Genomic DNA, 20,318 nt, shown 5'->3' with positions numbered 1-20,318 from the left:
CGACGCCGGACAAGAGGACTTTGCACTCGCTGGATGTAGCTAGAGCGCTGAAGTTCTACATGGATCGCACGAAGAGTTTTCGGAAGACGTCACAACTGTTTGTGAACTTTGGGTCTGTGAACCAAGGGAAGGCTCTATCGAAGACTTCCATTTCCAGATGGCTCTCCGGCTGCATCATGCACTGTCACCGGTTGGCAAACCGACCGCTGCCCGGCCGTCCGATAGCCCATTCGACCAGAGCGATCGCTGTTACCACGGCGTTCCTGTCTGGGGTGCCCCTGCTGGACATCTGCAGGGCTGCTACGTGGAGGTCGACGCACACCTTCACAAGATTCTACTGCGTCAATCAGGACTCCAGGGAGGAGTCCAGGGTCGGCCAAGCAGTGCTGCGCAACCTGTTTGCCTAAGGTGAGCCTGGTGAGGAGGTAAGAATTGCTAAATGTTGAGTTTGTATGTAATGCTTAATGTTGAGCCTTTGCCACCTCCCGTGGTTGTGCATGTGTATACTGCTATGTATTCTTTTATTCATGAGCATGTGAATCCATGCCAGACCCCATGCTGGAGAAGGAACAAGTTACTTACCTGTAACTGTTGTTCTCCAGCATGGGTCTGGCATGGATTCACATGCGAACCCTCCCACCTACCCCTCTGGGGCTCTTCACTTGGTTATACTGCCACTTGGCGTGCTACCAAATCTGAGGATGGCTGCCAGAGGCAGGGCTTAGGGAGAGGGCAGTCATTGGCTGGGGCCAGTATGACCCAGAGATCAGTGATTGGTTACTACTAAGAAAGACGGATCAGAAACGAAACTGATACTGATTTTTTTCTTTACCGAGGATTCCCAGCCTGACGACGGGGAATATTCATGAGCATGTGAATCCATGCCAAACCCATGCTGGAGAACAACAGTTACAGGTAAGTAACTTGTTCCTTATCCTGACGTAATGTTAACAAGTGGCAGGTGTGTATAGTTAGGATTATATCTGGTCTTATTAAAGGGACAGAGCCATTGCAAGTCAATAGAGGTAATCTTCCTGGCCTCATTCCTCATCTTCCTCGGCTCAATAGTGTCAGTGTGAAGAGGGGAGGAATTATGGGAGATGTCGTTTGCCATACAATAAGCAGGGATAGGGGTTAGGCGTCCTGGTGTAAACGCTAGCTATACTCTTTTCTAGAAAGTGTTACAGGTGTGGTAACAATTTTCACATAACTTTCATTCCTTGACCAACTCGAAGTTCTGCCAGGCCAGCCTCTTCTCCACCAGAAACCTGTATAATGTTTGCCATCTATTGCCATCTGTTGAGATGTCTCTGAGTAGAAGTAGGACCTCTCTGCTGTTGCTGCTGGTTCTCCACATCCAGTCCGAGCCACTCACGGATCACATTGCGTAGGTTCATGGCCTGGTCTTCGTTGAGGACCTGGTAGGCAGACTTCAGTTCCCCTGGCAGCAATCGGGTGAAATAGAAGGGACTGTTGTCCTGGTCTCATGTGGTCACTTCCCCAATCGGCTTAAGGTTTTGAAAAGATGCTGCTGGGGCTTCTCCTTGCACATACTTCTGCAGGAGAGTGTTCAAGCCTTGTGGAGTGCTAGCTGTTCTTAAATAAATCTGCTAATCTAGGATGGTTTGCAAGGTTGGGCGATGGCTGCTTCCCCTGTGGGATCCATAGTGGAAAGATCTGTTCTGGTGCTGGTTGAGGCATGATCAGTGGTCGGTACTAGCTTTCTCCTCCCTTGCTGGCCTGGTTGAACCAGAAGTGCTGCAAGTAAGCATGACCTGGCTCCTCCCCTTGGCTGGCCTTTAGGGCTGCAGCTGTAGCTTTGGGGCAGGGCTCCACTCTGATTGGCTGCAGCAGCTTCCTTCCTGCAGGTTGCGTGGGGGGCTCATTGGAGCAGAGCCTATACGATGTAGGGCAGCCATCTTGGATTTCAGTAGGCTGCTCTGCATCTTCCTGTCTGTCTGCCTGCTTTTTGCAGCTGTCTCTCCCTGCCTGCGCCTGAAAGGTTCTGTCTCCCCGGAGCAGCTTTTGGCCTTCTGTTTTCCTCAGTTTGGTCTGTTTATGAAATGTTCCCTAGGAGAGTAAGGGAGACTATAAAATCTTGTTTCCCTCTTTTGGTTTTAAGAGGGGATGGGGGTACGCTTTTTTTGTCTCTAAGGGTAAGGGTTGCAGAATCCTCAGGTCTATGTTCCCAGAGTTTAGGTATACACTTCTTTGGGTTAACCCCCCTTCTCCCCTCAGCTTGTTCATGGTTTTCCTTCAGGAAAACCGGAGGATTATGAGACATGTAGTCCTCACCTTCATCTTTGGGAAAATCATGGGTGACCTGGGCTGGGGTAGTGCTCTCTGGTGTTCTTGCAGCCTTCCGGACCTTGGTTCGGACACTCACACTGATGGTCTCTTTCATGTGTCCCAGGTCTCCTTTTCTGGATCCAGGTTTTGAATTGGACCTAGTTGGAAAATTGACCATGGAATTCTCCCTGGCGGAGTGATATGATATGGCATTTATAACGTGCCTGTACACAAGTGTTTCTAGGCGCGAGTGGTAGCTACATGTGAGCCATGTACCTGTTGCCCGCTACGAGGAGAGTGTGCTGAGGAGGTGATCTGCAAGGGTTCCAGGAGCACCCTTATGGGCATCCCGAAACCTAGCAGGGGACCTTGTCACAGTGCTTGACATACACTTGTGCTGGTGCGGTCGAAAGGTGTTTATGCCCACAGGAGAGAGAAGGGGAAGGACAAGTTGGCCAGGCAGGTGGGGAAGGGCAGATCATGTATTTCTGATGCACTTAAGAGTTGTGGATCTTTGGCCCCATTTTGGTAAGTTATCAGATGGCATAATCTGGAGCAAATCGCAGCTGGTAAACTTTGAAATGCAGTGGTCGGGTCCAGTGTCTGTGTGCCAAGATTCTAGCTAGTAAAATTGCTATGAAGTTCAAGTAAAGACACTAGAGATGTGTAATGGATCGTTGTGTGTTGGGCTTTACTGAATGCTATATACGCTCCCCATTGCAGCTTCTGGTTGATATCATCAAGTTCCAAAAGCATTACCTAAACATAGTAAGAACCTGGACCTGTGAGGGGGTTCTATGAATGTTAGGTAGTTGGTGCGTAGGTCCTGCTAACACCTGTTCAGACTTGTGTAAGGACCCTTATAAAAACTGTATGTTCTTAGTGCCCCAGTTTTCTTTTCATTCATCTCTTCTTCTGCAGTAGTCTCCCACAAACATTTCCCATGGAAAAATAACCACGACTACCTTTGTCACATTGTATTGCCACGGTAATGCAGCTTTTACCGATTTACTGCAGCAGGGTTCGTAATTGAGGGGAACTGGGAGCTATTTAGCCCTTGCCTGTCGCCTAAAAGAGCCCAGTTAGCTTGACAGAAACAGCTACCAGGAGCTTCATTTGCCGCCCTGGGCCAACGGATGACGAACAAACGCACCTATGTGAATTTAACTGCATGCATTTGGGGCAATCTTAAAATATACATTACAACACATCTATACAATGTTTAAAACATAAGGGGTCATAAATAATGGACAAATTGATATGTTTGCATTTTATGTGGAAGTTACATTTGCGGAATGCGGTGTACTAACTCATTCCGCAGTGGTAGCTCATAGTGATTGGTTATTTCTGGATACCCAGTAGCTGCTTTTAGCTCTGGCTTATCCAATCTCAATTGTGAGCCCTGCCGCAATAGTGGGAATTTGCTTGCAAATTAGTCTTCCTCAGCCCCACTGCTGCAGTCTATATGCACACCCCCTTCCTTGTTATATTCCCCACCTACCTCTGTGTAAATCCCTCGTAACTGTCTCCTATTGTGCAATCTCCCCTGCTTTTTCCGGTGATGCACTATTATATTCAGACCACGTCTTTTGATGTACCTGTGGGAATTCTCTGGGAATCCCGTGGCAAGACTGAAACGATTGGACTCAAAATGAACTCCCCAGCCCTGCCTAAAGTGGCTACCTAACTGGTGGCTCCTTTCCCCTCCCCTCTGCTACCGCAATGTGAAACCACCTCTTTCCCACCTTCAAATATCACTTTAATTCTTTTTCTGCATTTCTGTGGGAATGATTTGAACCATTCATGAAAAAATTACTGCTTTTCATTTCTGAAAAGCTCAGTGCCTCTAAGCACGATGGGAGAGATTTATTTAAAAAGTAACACCGTTAACACATTTTCTCTGAAAGTTCGAGGGAGCCGGGGCCAGACATTTGTATTTAAAATTTTCAGCCAAATCAGTCCATTGAACATCTTTAGCAGTAAAATGTTGGGAAAAGTCAATGAAAATTGTTTTTCTTAACTATAGGGTAGAAATCGCTGCCCAATATATGTATATAATTGTGTGTGCGGTTATAGAATCCTTGATTTTTACTTCAACATGGTTAGTCCTAATATTATACTTTTACACATCTGTGTGCACCTATAAAACTGCACTGTTTGTTCATTATACCTACACACAAAACCATTGATCTGTTATGTTTAAGTCTTCCTGCTGGGCTTACACTACCCATAAGAGAGATTAGTTAGACCAAGTGTGAAAAACCCTTGCTTATCCACTGAAAATCCCCCTAACCAGTAACAGTTGTGAAATATCCAAGCTTCAAAGTGCAATCATTTACTAAATTGGAATACATTCATCTCACATTGGCCCACCAGGTGTACCACCCAGAAATTGCTCTAACAGCCATCAAAGCTTGCCTGACAGCTTTTGTATAGATCAAAAATAATGTATCCCACATTCACAAATATATGTCCCTTTCTTTTGCGAATAAAATAATTGGCATGTGAATGCAATTTGTGAGGCCGTGAATATGAAAAGGCATGATGCATATAATGTAGTAAGTTTTTCAAAAAATGATCTCTTTAATGTTAAGTGTATTTATTTTACCATCATCGTTTCTCTAATAACCTCTATTTGCACACTTCTGTTTTCCATAAACACGATCCTGCCAAAATGTGGGACTGTGCATAACCCTTTGGCCAGAGAATGCCGTACATCAGTGCTGACTTATCTTACATTCCATGGTTATTATTTATTTGAAAATGAAGCTGGCTTTTGTGCTCGCCTCTGCTCTCGAAGGAGTTATACAATTAGCTGCTTGCGCTGCTCATGGTGGGATTTATTCATGGGAAGTCCGTGCCGGCTTTCAGTGAGCCACGGCCTGGCACAGTAGTAAGGCCCGGAAGTAGTCTCATGGTTTGTGTTTTCTGTCTTAGGTCTCCAATGCCCACAGTCAGCAGATGGACGACCTGTTTGATATCCTCATTAAGAGTGGGGGTAAGTACACAAATATTAATTTAAATAGTTCCATAATTCTTTTAAGTTTGCCCATTTGCATTTTGTAAAATCGTCCTATGAAAATAATGGCTGTTTTTGAAGAATCCGAGGCAGTGGTGCTTCTGAAAGTTTAATGTTGCCAACTCTGTGATTTGTGGCAGTCTTAAAAGCTGATTTGGCTGCTGCCTTTAAGTGGGATTTCTATTGGGCCCCTGTTGGGATTCTGGTTTCAGATGATTTAGCTCAGAGCAAATGTTATGTGGATTTGGGAGTCCCAAAATGTCACTCATCAAAAGTGATTCACAGGGAGGGTTATAAGTGAAGACAAATGGACCTGACAGCAGAATGAGGCAATGAAGAGTCCACAAAAACATTAAACGTAGAATGGAGTACAGTACGCACGGGGTGCTTTTCTGTCCGGAGACATCCTAGCACATGTACGTGAGCATTGGTGGCCAATTCACTGGCCAAATAATGGGCCAAAAATGTAATGGAGGTGATCAAATTCATAAAGGCCATTTTTTAAATAATTTTTATAATCCCTCCTCCTTATGTTGTACTTTATTGAATGGATTGGATTGATGGAAGTTGGTCAAACTAGATGCTTTTACCCAAAGAACTGCTTTTTACGTTATTGTGGTAAACTATTCCATTTGAGTTGAGGTGGGCTTAGCCTCAGGCAGGCATGTGCCTAATTCCTGGTAGTGTGACATCACAACCCATATAACATACGTCCTTCCAAGGGGAGATCAGAGAGCTTTTGAGGAATAAATGTATGTGTCCATCTCCAAACCATGCTGCTCGGTCTTAAAAGAACACAAGAACTTGTGGGGATTGCAGCGCTCCAGTAGTGCCCACTACTGCATAGGCAGACGAGGCGCACCCCCATATGAGAGGAGGGGTCAGTGAAATGTCTGTGCTGAAGTGAATGGTCCTCTGGAGTGATGTAATATATTGGGCACTGAAAACATTGTGAAAATCTCTATCAAATTAACACTGGGTGGTGTCGATCCAGGAAATCTCCGTTGGGTAAGATTTTAATTTCAGTGATACATTTTCCTAACCTGTGTCAACCCCAGGACCTTTTGCTGAACTTTGTGATTTATATTCCCTTTTTCCTTGGTGAGTGGGAATCTTTGTCCCTTCTCACCTAGTCTTTTACTCTTTTTATGGGTGACCTTTTTTTGTCTCTCCATAGTGTGTGATTGGAGATATAGTTCCCTATAACTTTTGGGCTTAGGCTGGGTTGCCCCTTTGGGCTTCCGTTTTTAATTCTTTTTTCTTGGGTGAACTTCTGTTCCCAAGATGTATAGTGGGATCCCCATCCCCTTTGCATTTATTTTAAGTGAGCCAGCACACCCCACCGTTTGTGGAGTGCTGGGGAGATACAATGTATCCCCTTTCTTACTTACCTGGTAATATTTTTGTTACAATTGCAGGTTTACTTGAATGGCTGGTGGCAGTGATTTTACGTTAATGATTTTTCAGTCGTATTACTCGCAGGCTGTGAAATCAGCCGCAGTAATGCATAGGAGGGTCACCATTCTTCTAGAATGGTGGCCTCCTTCTTTTTTCGCCATTTGTAAGTGTCCTTGTTCGTTCTTAGGTCGTCTTCTGCCGTTCTAGGGAGGAAAGATCTTGGTTGTAGTTTTTCTTCAGAGGGAGTCCTTTGTATTCCCTGCCAAGGTTCCAGAGTGCCTGTGAAGGCAGGAAGCGAGGGAGGAGTCCAAAACTCTGCAGCCCTTTGTCTTTAACCTTGCCTGAAAGGAACCAGTTCCCACTAGGGAGGGCTGGCTGTCCTGGTTGGACAACCAGACCGCCCCTTTCTGTAAACTGCAGGGAGAGTTTTCAGAGGTTGTGCTGTAGTTCTTGATGAAGACTCTGATTCTGGGACCTGCTGCAAGTCGGCCACTAGAGCTCAATACAAAGAGGAAGATGAAGAAAAGACGCCTGTGTTAGGGAGATGTATCATTTTTATGCTTCATCCCCTCTCCTAGTGAGAACCCCCAGCACATTTTGCTGGAATTCTGGACCTTTTTCTTTAATTCTGAATGAGTGGAGCCTTTTCCCACTCGTTCATTCTTATGGGCTGTCTTTTGGACTATATTCTTTGTATTGTACCTGTATTATGTAGTCTATTTTCTCCATAACGCTAAAAGGCATCGGTATTTGAATATTGTAGGACACAGCTCCTTATGGGCAGTGTTGCTGGGGACCCTTAGGGTCCCCCTTTGGGATTATTTTATCTATCCTAGAGTGAGTAACTACAGTAGATAGTATCTCTCCTAAAACATTATAGTACTGGCATTTGAATTGCTGAATGCACTTCTTAAAAGTATAATGGGATCCTTACTTAACTTGACTAGCTTTGCCATTCTTAAAGTGTATACTTGGGTTATGCTTTCCCTGAACTGCTTTATAGCACTTCTGAAATAGTCATAACGTTCCTTCTTACCTTAAAATTGTATAACACACTTCTGAAAAGTTTCATTGGTTAAACTGTCTATTCCTGTTCTTAGAAATAGTTTAAATACCAATAGGTTATACTGACCTTGAATAGATTCTGCTATTCTAAAACTACAATTCTGTGTTGTGCTTTCCGTGAACTGCTCTATGGCACTTCTAAAATAGTAAACCCTATTCATACTTATCCCTGAGTAGCATAGGCCTTTTTTTATAATTGTTCTTTTATAATGCGCTTAAAATTCTCTATTTTAATTCCCTGTATTTTGCTTGTATGCTGTTGCTTCTCTGTAACTTGCCTGCCCAGTGACCTCACCACTCTTTTTTATTTTTGTCCCACACCTACCTGCCTTACCCCCACCCCCCAGCTTCTCCATCGTCTCCTCACTACTATCCTTCCCTTCTCACGAAGTCTGGCAGGAAGAAGTTCAAAAATGATATCTTGGCCTCTAACCCTGGTCTTCGTATCACCGACACATACTCCAATGCTTCCTCCAGACAGACCCTCGCCGACATCCTCTTTGGCGTTCCTTCCCCAGATCTATGCACTCTTCATATGATCTCTGTGCTCTGTCCCATCTCCTCCTCTCCCATTAATGGTGGCACTCGCTGGGAAGTTCTCATGGCTTCCTTCGACTCCTCTAAAGTGATCATTAATGTCTACCTTAAAGGCACTGTAATGGTCCAAGGCCCTCAGGTCAATCATCTTCTTTGATAGACGCTTCCCTCTCCTCATCAATTTCCTCTCATCTTCCGATGTCCCCTCCTCTCCCCCTTGGCTACCTTGCCTCCTCTCTCCTCCCGCTCTGCCCCTCCTAAGGCTCTTTCTCCTCCGCAGGGGCTACCTCTGATCTATACCCCTCCCGGAAGGTCTTTAAGGCTGGCAACCTTCTTCATATTTCCACTCTCAACTCTCGCTCTGCTGTCAAACACTCCTGTGACATCTACCACCTCCTTGAAGAACTAGACCTTGATGTCCTCGGTCTTACTGAGACATGGTTCATGGCCAGCTCTGTCGCATGCTTTGAAACTCTCCTCCCTGATGGCTACAAGGTCCTCTCCGCACCCAGATCCTCCCGGTCCGGGAGAGGGGTGGGGCGGTAGCCCTGATCTTTCCTGAGTGGATTCCTGACTATCATTTCCACTCAGACCTATTCCTCTTTTGAATGCCTTGTCTGTAGGTTTTCTCTCCTACCCATTCACTTACCATGGCTACCATCTACCGGCCTCCTGGTCAAATCGCCTCATTTCTCTGAGTGGACGGACCTCTCCTCCTACCTCTGGCCTCTACCACTCAACTCGTCATCGGTGACCTCAATGTCCATTTAGACTCTCCTTGTTCCTCCTCTGTACTCTTCTGTGACCTCTGCGACTCCCTCTCCCTGTCCATCCTCCTATCTGGCCCGACTCCCTCTCCCTGCCCATCCTCGCCTCTGGCCCGACTCACTCTGCAGGGCGCACACTCGATGTCTTGATCTCCTCTGACCTCCCCCTCTCCATCTCTCTGACCACTCCTCTCTCCTGGAGCGATCATTCCCTCCTCTCCTCTCTTCTTCTCTCCCCCACCCCACCAACCAAGCCAACCCCAACATTGCCACCTACCTTCTTGGACAGCCGGCACATGAAGCATGCGTCAGGTGAGGCTTTTGCTGCCACCTTCTCTCACCCACCAGCACCCCCCGCCACCTCTGGCTGTCTCACATCCTGACACAGCCCTGTCTCTGCTCTACTCTTCAATTTCTGATACTCTTGATGCTCTTGCCCCTGTCATGAAGATCTGTTTGAAGTCCAAAGCCAAGTGCAATTCCTGGTATGACTCCGATTTAGCTACACTTAAACGTAATTGTAGAGCAGCTGGGAGGAAATGGAGGGCTTCTTGTTCATCCTCTGACAAACTGGCCTGGCGCCTCCCCCAAAGGCAATACCGACTCTGTCCTCACCAAGAAGATAGTCCACATTCAAGCCTTTGTTTCTGTGATATCTAACAACTCGGCCAAACTCTTTAAAATGTGCAAGGAGCTGGCCAACACTGCTGCAGTGTCTACCCCTTCGGTTGCCTCCCCGGCTCTGTGCAATGCCCTTGCCACTCACTTTATCTCAAAAACCCAGGACATCCTGTCCTCCCTCTCCTCTCCCTTCTCCGTCTGTGCTTGCTGACCCTCCTTCAGCCACCCCCCATTCTCCTTCTCCTTTCCTCTTTTCTCTCCTGATGAGTTCGCTAGGCAAGTCCAATTATGAAAGCCTCATCAAAACAGGTTCATCCCTGTTCCTCTTAAACCATCAAGGACCCCATTGACACCCTCACTCCGGCCCTTGCCTATTTTTGTACCCACTCCTTTGCATCAGGATCCTTCCCCTCCCCTCTGAAGCACTCCCTTGTGCATCCTCTTCGCAAGAAACCCACAGCTGATCCTTCTTGTCTGGCTAACTATCGCCCAATTTCCATTACTCCCTTTCTGGGCAAACTCCTAGAAAAGCTGGATATCTCTCAGCTTAACCTTCATTCCAATTCTGTTGGCTCTCTCCATGACCACCAGTCTGGCTTCAAAGCTGCCAGAAGCACGGAAACTGCTCTCCTGAACATCTTTGAAGATGCTCTCCGACCTTGACTCTAACATTCCTTATGTCCTCATCCTACTCATTCTCTCTTCTGCCATCGACACGGTCAACCATACAATCCTGCTCAACCGTCTCTGTGGTAACCTGGGTATCACTGATCAGGCTCTGGCCTGGCTGACCTATTTCCTCTTTGATCGACCCTGCCAGGCCCAACTTGGGTCCTTCCTATCATTGATCTCCGTCTCTACCTCTGGTGTTCCTCAGGGGTCTAACCTCTCGCCCTGGCTTTTCAACCAATACCTGGCAACTCTCAGCCACTGCACTGCCATTTTCTGCTCAAATTTCCAGTGCTAAGCCGACGACACTCCTCTCATTTCCAGGCTTCCCTCATCCGACCACTCTCCCTCTCTCATCTCGGATTGCCTAACTGCCATTCAAGATTGCTGTGCCGCCAATGATCTTTGTCTGAATGCCAGCAAGACTGAGATCCTCCTCATCGGCACACCTTCACCATCCTTTCCCCTCACTCTATGGCCGGCCTCCCTTAGCCCTCCTCCTACCCCCACCTGCGAGGCTAAGAACCGCGGGGTCATCTTTGACTCCACACGTTTCTTCTCCGCCCACATCTCTGAGGTCTATAAAAAGTCAAACTTTCTTCTGCACCTCCTCAGAGGCACTCTGCCTTTCTTCTCCTTCCGCCAGAAGCTCACTGTCTCCCAAGTTCTGGTTCTCTCTCTAGGTTGGAGTATTGTAACAGCCTCTTTCTAAATCTACCTGCCTCTACTCTCCGCCCTCTGCAACTAATCCAGAACAGGACTGCAAGACTTGTCCTTGGCCTCAAGCCCTGGGATCATATCTCTCCAGCTCTGAAATCTCTCCATTGGCTCCCAGTGGATGCAATGGTTAGACTCAAAACCCTCTGCATTGTCCACAAGGTTTTCTGTGACCTGGGTCCAAAATACCTTCAGCTACCCTCTGCAAATACCTCCCCTCTCAAGCTCTTCGCTCCTACCTCCAACTCCCTCAGGGTCAGTTGTTTTTCAAATAAACGAGTTGGGGTAGATCTCCAGCAGGGGCCTCCCTCTGGAACAGCATCCCTGCCGCTCTAAAACTTGAAGGAGAACCATCTGTGGTTCCGGAAGCACCTCAAGACCTTCCTCTTTGCTTCTGCCTTTGCTCCCCCTCTCCCCTGCTGATCTGTTCTCTCTTGCCACCGTGCACCTGGCCACCCTCTGTCCTCCGGGCCCAGGTACCGGCTCACCCTGCCACTCGCCCGCACTGCCTCTGGGCCACCCCTTGCACTGACCCCCGCCTTTTTCTTCCTGCACTTACCAGACCTACCCTGCCTGCTGCCTTACACCCAGCACTTGCCACTTGCTGGCTGCACTACCTCCGTTTGTTACCTTCATTATTTATTTATTGTTATTTATCTGTTTCTCCTTTGGTCTGCACTTTCCACTTCTCCCCCTTCCATGCACTTTTCCCCTCCCCCTCTCCAATGCACCTGCGCATTCCCAATGTCACTTGGCCTAGTAAGATCGTTGTTTTGTTCTCCCCTGTTCACCTCCCTTTCCTTGTCGTGCTCTGAAACACTTGTGTACGAACACAATAGAAATAAAATATCAATTAAATTAATACCAGAGATTGATTTCTCAGTGCGGGATCGGGATTCAAAACTGCTGACCTGCGTTGTCTTGCTTCCAAGACAAATGCATTGCCCCTGAGCTATCGCCCCTCACAAAGGTAGCCATTAGCTAGTATACAAGTTAAGATACTCCCTTTTTGTCCTGTGTTCTTAAAAGTGATGTTGGTCTTGTAATTGTATCTATTCTTGATAGAAGAAAAATGCATATGTTGCAAGAGGTGCTTGTAACCAGTTTTGGTATAACTTACTCTGGAAAGTGAATACCACTGTATGTTATGACCAATAGGGCCTACTATCCTTAATTTACTTAATGTTTTCTAAAAGTAACTGTGGTTTTAGTCCCCAAGAATAGCTAAATGTAATTCTGAATGTGTTATAGGTTTCAATCACCTTGTACTGCTGATTGCTATTCTTAATAACGTTCTACTTTGGTTTGTATACCATAAGTATTGAGTTGGTGTTTATAATTGTGTTTATATGATATGTTATAGTACTTCCCCAAGATTTATGTTGGCCTACTTGTATTTAAATAAACCATGTATGTTTACAATACACAATGCTCCAGTGTTCCTTTGGACCATATGTATGCTACAATTTCTTTTTAGCAAACTACAGCCCTCTCTCCCTCCTAAGATAAGCCTGGCTGCTCGGTCTACGCTACCATATGTTCATGTGGTACAGCCTTATACTAAGAGTGGAATTTTGTGCTGCCTCGGATATGGGTTTAGGAAGCCCTTAGTTGGACTTTAGAAAAACTGTCCTAACAATCTCCCTCGCACCCAGTCATTCCCAGACCTTGTTTCCTGCCACATTCACATCGACTGCTCTGGTGCTTATGTTGAAATGGCCCAGTCCAGGACGTCTGTATTCTGGCCTGCTGGTGGACTGATCCTGGTCACATAGCACCTCTTCCCAGCACCAGAGACAAGCACTACTGTCCACTGATGATCTGGTGATTACTGGAGATTTACTGACCTGCCTTGCTGTTGGGGATCTCCGTCGCTGGACATAAGCTTATGTATCTTGGGACCCATTTCCATCAAGCAGGTATGCTCCGAGGGCTTGGGCAACAAATCCGACCATTGTTTATGCCATTCCACCACTTCTGTCCCAGTAGGACCTACTTCTTATTCTGTACAGTTATTTTTTCTTGGTTTTTTCTGTGTGACAATATGTACCTATTTCTATTCTTTCATCATATCACAATCTATGTATATTCTGCAGCACCAAGAGTCATGCATATGATAAAGGTGTGCTTTTGACAACATTTTAATTAATTCAAATATCACTTACTGGCAAAAGGTATTAAAATGTTAAACCCCCTAGAAGATACACAAACTAAAAATATATGTAACTCTCATCTTAGGAGAAGCCCAGAAACCACGAACTAGCTCACATTGGAGCAATTGTCACGGAGCAGGCACTCAACATCTTGCCCATGCAAAGAGCAAACAACGTAAGGTTCTAAATATCCATGCACACAATGCAGAAACATTCATTGGATTGAAGGAGCAACATAATCTTATGAGGGAGAGAGAGCGAAACCAGAGAAGAAAGGTTGTTCAATGACTGTGGCATGCTTTACTGGAGTGCCTTGATCCAAGATACAGATTCCAGAACTGTGGCAAACTACCATTTTGCCAAGTGTGGATGGTTGGAAGCCGAGATCAGCCCAGTCAGTGAAGCGTTTCAAATGAGTCCTCAAATGAGCAGGCAGTCTTCTTCTTTGATGTCATTGAAGAAGCAAAGAACAGGTGAAGGATCTCAAGATCAATGGGATCAAAATCGGACAGAAGGGCATCCATGAGCACCCTACCAGAAAAGATTCCAACTGCCAGCTCCAACCCCACTTGTACAACCCACAAAAATGCATTTGTATATTTTGGCGTTTTATGTAGCTTTAAGCATGTCACCTTGTGGTCACTTCTGAATGCTTGGTTTACAGTACTCCAGAATACTAAGCTCCACCCAGATGTGGAGCTTAGTATTCCACCCAGATGTTACTGTTGACCCTACACTTAATGCTTGTTGAACACTTTGTTCGTATGTATTCATATATCTACGAAACATGTACATTTCAATCACTAAACATACATGGGGTATTTCACAATGATATAAAAATATACTGCATAGCCGTCAATATTTATATTTTCTAAAAAAAAACTGTATTATGTATTCTCCCTGATTTCTTACAGATGTAACATTTCCTACAAATATCTAGAGTTTATTTCTAATTTTAATGTCTCATAATACATGTTATTCCTCTTTCTTAGTGGCGTTACATCAGTCTTATAATCACTTTATGAACTATTGTGTTCTCTACATAAGAATCTGCATCTAATTCGACACGCCCTACATGTTTCATTTCTTTCATTTGTTATCTAACTGTCTTCAGGTGATATTCTAAATGTGAGAACTTTCTTTCTATGATTTCATAGATGTGCAAATGTAAATGTAAATATTTTCCATGCCCTATCTTTTATAAAGTGTGGCATCGGCACCCACATGTATGCCCACACCCTCCTTTCTGTGCTGGGGCATTGGAGAATTGCCAGACTAGCGAACCAGCCAATAAGGAGTACTGCATCTGTAGAGATGCAGAGAATTAACATCAGATGTAGTACACACTCTGTGATGCTTACCAGGTTGCTATTACAATATTTATTGAGCATGGTCCTAGCTTCGAGAAGCAACGGAGCACTTTACAGAGATATACAGCAATACAGATAAATAATAGAGCGCTTTACAGAGGTGTACAGCATTACAGATGCATAATGTAACACTTTTCAGTGGTAACAGATATACAGTGGGGGGTAGCATACAGAGTGTTAGAACTGTACCGGGTAGCAGGGAGGGGCGGGCATCGTCTAGCGAGTCAGGTGGTGTGAGTGGCCACATGATGGTCTAGGTGTTGAGGAGAAGCGGCTCCTTGAAGAGGTCGGTCTTGAGTTCTTTTCTGAATTGTAGGAACAAGTTTTATGCCGACTGGTAGGAGGTTCCATAGTCTTGGGGCATAGGTAGAGAAAGCTTGTTTTCTGGTCCTTTCAGCAGCGGAATTCAAGTCTACACCTGTCCTGGCTTCTGATGGTGCGATACCTGTGTGACTTGAGGGCAACTGCCTTAAAGATGACACAGCAAGACTTGAAGGTGATTCCGGCATGCCCTGGCAGCCAGTGAAGGTTGACGAGGGCGGTGATGATGTGGTCATATCTGCATAGACCCTTGATGAGGCGTGCAGCCACGTGTAGGACACTGTTCCGGGCCGCAAGTGAGGATGGTGCGAGGCCTTTGAGGAGTGCATTGCCCCCATCCAGGTGGGATAGGACCAGTGCTTGATCCATGGATCTAAAGCTTTCTGGAGGGGAGGAAGGGCTTGACCTTTTTTTGCATGAGGGAGAGCTGATACCAAGCCGTCTTAGCTTTCTTAGCAGTGTGTGTCTTGAAGGAGAGGCGTTTGGCGATGTGGAGTTCGATGTGGAACTGCGTGGTTGTCCACACAGTGTGTCTGGCAGTTGTGGACATGGGTGTACATCTTAGTTGGTACTTTAATTCTTCTATTTCAAACATATTTTTTGATGTTTACTAACATGATTAATGATGTTTCAATGCTTTAAGAAGTTCCTCCTGCATTCGCTTTCAGTAGCTTCACTTTGGGGAAACAAATGTTTTTTCCCATATTCCCTAGCATGGTCCACAAAATGGAAGCCTGAAGAAATAACGAAGCCACAAGCCTATCCATTACCTATATAATGATGTGACTGTATTAGACACACAATTGCACAGTGTTAAGGTAGAATTCCATTTTTGGGGTTCTGCATTCTCATTTTATGGGACCCCTAATCTTGTTGCATTTTCCCTCATTATTTTTAATTTGATTTGGTGTCGGGCCTTCTGCTGAACTCCCCCTGCCACTAAATCCCTTTTTAGTACACTTGAGTATGGTATTGGGTCACCCATAAGGTGCCCAGTCCCAGGGTTGCCTCGTAGGCACCCCATTTCTACCCTCGGGAGATTTTATCACCCTATGTTGGTTTTAGGGGGTAGTCTGGTGGCAGCAAATATTTAGTTATAACTTCACCAGGGGTGCAAGCCGTATTACCTCATTAGTAGCTCATTGTGCATTTATGGTAGCCATTGGGGTATCTGGTAGATCAGAAGAAGGACACAGACTCCGATTAGACATTTCGCTCATGAATTTATTAAAGAATATAGATGAGGCCCATTTTTCCACAAGGCTTCCCTACCTACCAAATCTAACTAAGGTGTTTGTCAGTAAATGTCTGAAATTAAGAACTGTCCAACTCTAACCTATCTGACCCTACCACTACTCTTAACAAGTTAAAGATAGGACAGGGCCTCCCTTTTGAGGTTTCTTGACTTGTCTCTCGACCACTCTTCTATAGATAGTCTCTAGTAATAGTCTCTAGTAATCACTTTTACAAGTTCGTTTAATGCGTTCTTGACTTTGGAGTTCTTCTTGTGAGTTTCCTTACAATGATTGAGCCTGCTCTGTTTCCCTGGGTGGTTTTTCCAACTATTAGTTTCCCCTCTGGGATATTTCTTATATTTCTGACCAGTTCATTTTCCTTGAACCTTTCATCCTCTGCTTCCAGATATATTGTCAGAGTTTTGAATCCTTGTTAAATTCCTCTTTTAGGACTAATTCTTCTGTCCCTTAGACCCTCTTGATATGTTTTACAATCAAGTGTATAATTTCCAATACCTTTAGCTGGCAGGTTCCTTATCCCTCTTCCTCTAGCCTGAGATGAATATGAACTTTCCAGAACTGCTTCTCTAATTCTGTGTCTTCTCCTAAGACTGTGACAAGTAAGAGCTTTATACAAAATAATTCAGCCACTCTTACGTTTTCTTTCTCTTGATAATGACAAGGGTGAACATTCAATTAATGATTCTCATTCACTCCTATTATGTCTTTTTTCTCTTAACTGTGACGAGTATGAGCCTTCCAGTAATGATTCTCTTCACTTTTATTATATTCTTACTCCCTTGTCGTTGACGAGTATGAGCATTCCGGTATTTTTCATTCACTCATATTATGTCTTTACTCTCTAGAATGTGACGAGTGTGGGTATTCCAGTAATGATTAACCTTCACTCTTAGTGTATCTTTACGGTGACACGTAGGAGCAGTTCAGTAATGATACGCATCCACTTGTTTTGTTCTTTACCCTGTTGATGACGAGTAGGAGTAATCCAGTAATAATCCAAACTCCCTTCCTTGGGTCTCCTACCCGTTTATCCCCTTTACCTTCCATGACAATTATTAATGTCACTGGGTTCTTCACTGGATCAGGACAGTTTTCCCTTTCTCCCTGCCTAACGTCTCACGTCCCTCCGCCAGTTTCTCTTTCCTCATTTCTTTCATGTTGGGTCTATTATCTGAGGTTTCCACTCGTCCCGAGTTCGCCATCTGTGAATGGTCACGGTGTAGTTAATTGGACCTCCGGTCCGCCACGAACCTCCCATGGTCACGCCATCATTCTGTCTCTCACCTCTGGACGCTGTCCGTCTTTTTTCTTCCCTGCTGCGATGCAAATGGTCTCAGCATAGTAAATCGGACCTCCGGTCCACCACGGACCTCCCATGGTCACCCCACCACTCTGTGTCTATCTTGTCTCCTCCCGACACTGCACATCCTCTTTCTTCCCTGCTGTATTTCTTGCTACCGACCGTAGCCTGTCTGACAGCTCAGGGCTATGCATGACTGCAGAACGCTGCAGGTCTCGCCTCAGCTGCTTGTAGCCAGCGTGAATCTCCTTTAGAATCTCGCAGATGTCTTTTCAGTTCCCAAGACTCCTCCCCTTTTTGGGATGGCATAACTGGAGGGCTTCCTCTGCGTAAGAAGCCATTCCTTCTTCTCATTCCCTCCAAAGGGCCTCTTCATCCCAGTAGAATGTGATTTTAAATTGATATTTTCTACGTCAGGGTGACAGTAGCACATTTTAACTTGTTCTGTCATCAGGAAGATATACTGGTATTATCTTGAAGGTTCCTGTAGGCACTTCCTCCTGAGAACGGCAGTCCTTGTCCCCAAAGGGGAATTCTCTCCCGGTGAGGTCCTGCTTGCCTCGACCCCTAGCTATTGGGATTGCGGAGCGGGCTCACCTCCCTAGCCTCATGGAGGGCTGAGGGGGGGGGTTCCCCCTTGGGGAGAAGGGACGAATACCTGTGATTTGTCACAGGTACTAATGGGCTTTTTAAGTCCTACTCTCAGCCATTTTGTGTAAGGGAATTCCTTTGTTCAGGGAAACCCTGACGCAGGACTTAAAGTTGCTGTTTTGCCACATAGGATTTGTTAGCACAAGATGGCAGCCTCCATGGTGTTTTGAATGGTTTAGACCAGTTCCTTGCCCTTGGCAGGCTGGTACACTTCCTGTGGGTGTGGGCCTGAGTGTTTGGCGTTTTTTTAGGCTAGCCTGATTAGCTGACTGACAAAAACTTTGTTTTAAACCTCCTAATGGGATTGGTGGACTGGCAGAAGCGAGCCCCTGTGAGTAAAGGAATATATTGGGGAAACCATGTTACTGAACTCAGAGCTGCTGGATTTTTAAAGAATAAGCAGGTCTGTTTACCTGCTTGAGGATTTTCACCCGTTTCCCACCGTTGCTGCATCTATAGGTCCTCTCCTGGCCATACTGGCTGGATGCAGTGGCCTGGACGCAGCTTCGGTTTGGGTCCTCGCTGCTGGGTGCTCTTCCCGAGATTTACTCATCCTGCTTTTGGTCCTGCTCATCTGCTGGGGTCAGGCGCTCTATCATCCTAGGGCTGTTTTCCAGGCTGTTTTACTGCATTTGTCTGCTGTTTCCCACCAAGCAGTACTGCCTTGATAGTGGAAGTTGTCACTGCCCGGAAAGGTGTTGGAACTCCCCAAACCCACCAAATCTGCTTCCATGGGTCGTCTCTGGCTGCCATCACCGTTGTCCTGCTGCAGGGGCCGTTTCTGTGTTTTTGTGTCTGCTGACCACATCTGCCTGCTGAGCCGGTGGGGTCTGCCATATGCAGGTTCATCCATCGTCTTTGAGACATCTGTGTCTTAGATTCCACTTTTGGATTGTGGGTCCCACCACATTGAAGGATGATTTCTCTACTTTTGCGCCATTGGTGTCTTCGTTAGCTCAGGGTGCCAGTCCCTGGGTGACCGGAAACTTAATTTCGACGGTTCAAAAGAAGCTGTTACTTGATGCGATGTATACCCTTCTGGTAACCGAATTTTTGGAGGTAACCACTGTAAGTACTTTCCTCTGAGCCCTGGGTTGGTGTGTTACTCCAGATACTCCCTCTCAGGGGTGTCCCTGTGGTCAGTGATCGTTTGGTTCTGCAGGTCCCCTTCTACTGCATTTCTTCATTGGATAACATTGGGGCCTGTATCCTGCTCTGCTTCTCTGCTGGGTCTCGAACCCTCTGCTGGATCTTGTCTTCTGGTTCTCCACTGGTGTCCCCTGGGATGGATTTTCTTCCCGATACCTGTGGAAAGAAGCTGATTTACCTGTCTTTATCCTAGTGTTTCTTTTGGGGCACTGTTCTCAAACCTGGAACACCTGTAAGTGACACTGCAAGGTACTTGCGTGGACTGTGGTTTTTTCCTACGGTCCCCCGAGTTACTCCCCAAGCACTGGATCTTTAGAGGCTTTCTCCGATTTACTAGAGACTTTTAAATCTGTATGTTTCTCATTCATAGGCTATACATTGCATCCGTGTGTGTTGATGCTGTTTCCCTCCTTGGTGTGTAATATGCCCTTCTGGGACTAAGGACTGTCAATCTAAAAGTTATCATTGGCTTTGGGCGCCCTCCTGGCTGTGTTGGACATTGTGTTCCCATGTACTCAACATCTAGGTTTTATACTGTTATGTGCATATGTGTTAAGTACACTACTTCTTGTAGAAGGCAACAGGAAGCCTGTGCTAAGTTCTGTTTGGGTCCTATGGATTCTGAGCCCTATCATCGTTGCTGTGTTTAATATTGCCTAGGGGTCTTTCTCTTAACTTACACCTGAAAACGTATATTTATGGGGCCTGTATTTTAGGTTAAGGATTAAGTCAGGCCTTTACTGGCCAATGACTGCGTTTTATCCATACTGTGCTCTGTTTGTTCGGTGTAACTTTAGTACTTATTTTTCCCATAAAAAATGTTATGTATGACCTTATAATAAAGTGTATATTTTTACAGGATACCAGTCTGGGGTTTTCTGTCTGTTGGGACTAATTGTACTTCCCTGCCAACCTTCATCCCTACTAAACTTAAGCCTGGCTGCTCTGCTACAGCTACCATTGGAGAGTCTGTTCTTTCCTTTTGGGTGACACGCTGTGCCACCATTAGGTTAGATGATTGCACAGCCCTCATCAG

General features: G+C 45.7%; 1 protein-coding gene across 2 annotated transcripts in view; it reads left to right on the top strand.

Moving 5' to 3' along the window:
• MRTFB (myocardin related transcription factor B) overlaps nt 1-20,318 on the top strand; it is a 498,019-nt gene that overhangs the window by 454,898 nt on the left and 22,803 nt on the right. For both annotated transcript variants that reach the window (XM_069647827.1, XM_069647828.1), the window contains one exon: nt 5,227-5,287. In XM_069647827.1, the coding sequence (XP_069503928.1) occupies nt 5,227-5,287 (61 nt within the window). The remainder of the gene's footprint in view (nt 1-5,226; nt 5,288-20,318) is intronic.

The sequence above is a fragment of the Ambystoma mexicanum genome, chromosome 2q (genome assembly GCF_040938575.1).
Source record: "Ambystoma mexicanum isolate Mex_15411 chromosome 2q, UKY_AmexF1_1, whole genome shotgun sequence".
NCBI classification, from domain to species: domain Eukaryota; kingdom Metazoa; phylum Chordata; class Amphibia; order Caudata; family Ambystomatidae; genus Ambystoma; species Ambystoma mexicanum.
Note: the sequence above shows the minus strand (reverse complement) of the source record. Positions and strands in the feature narration are given on the sequence as shown.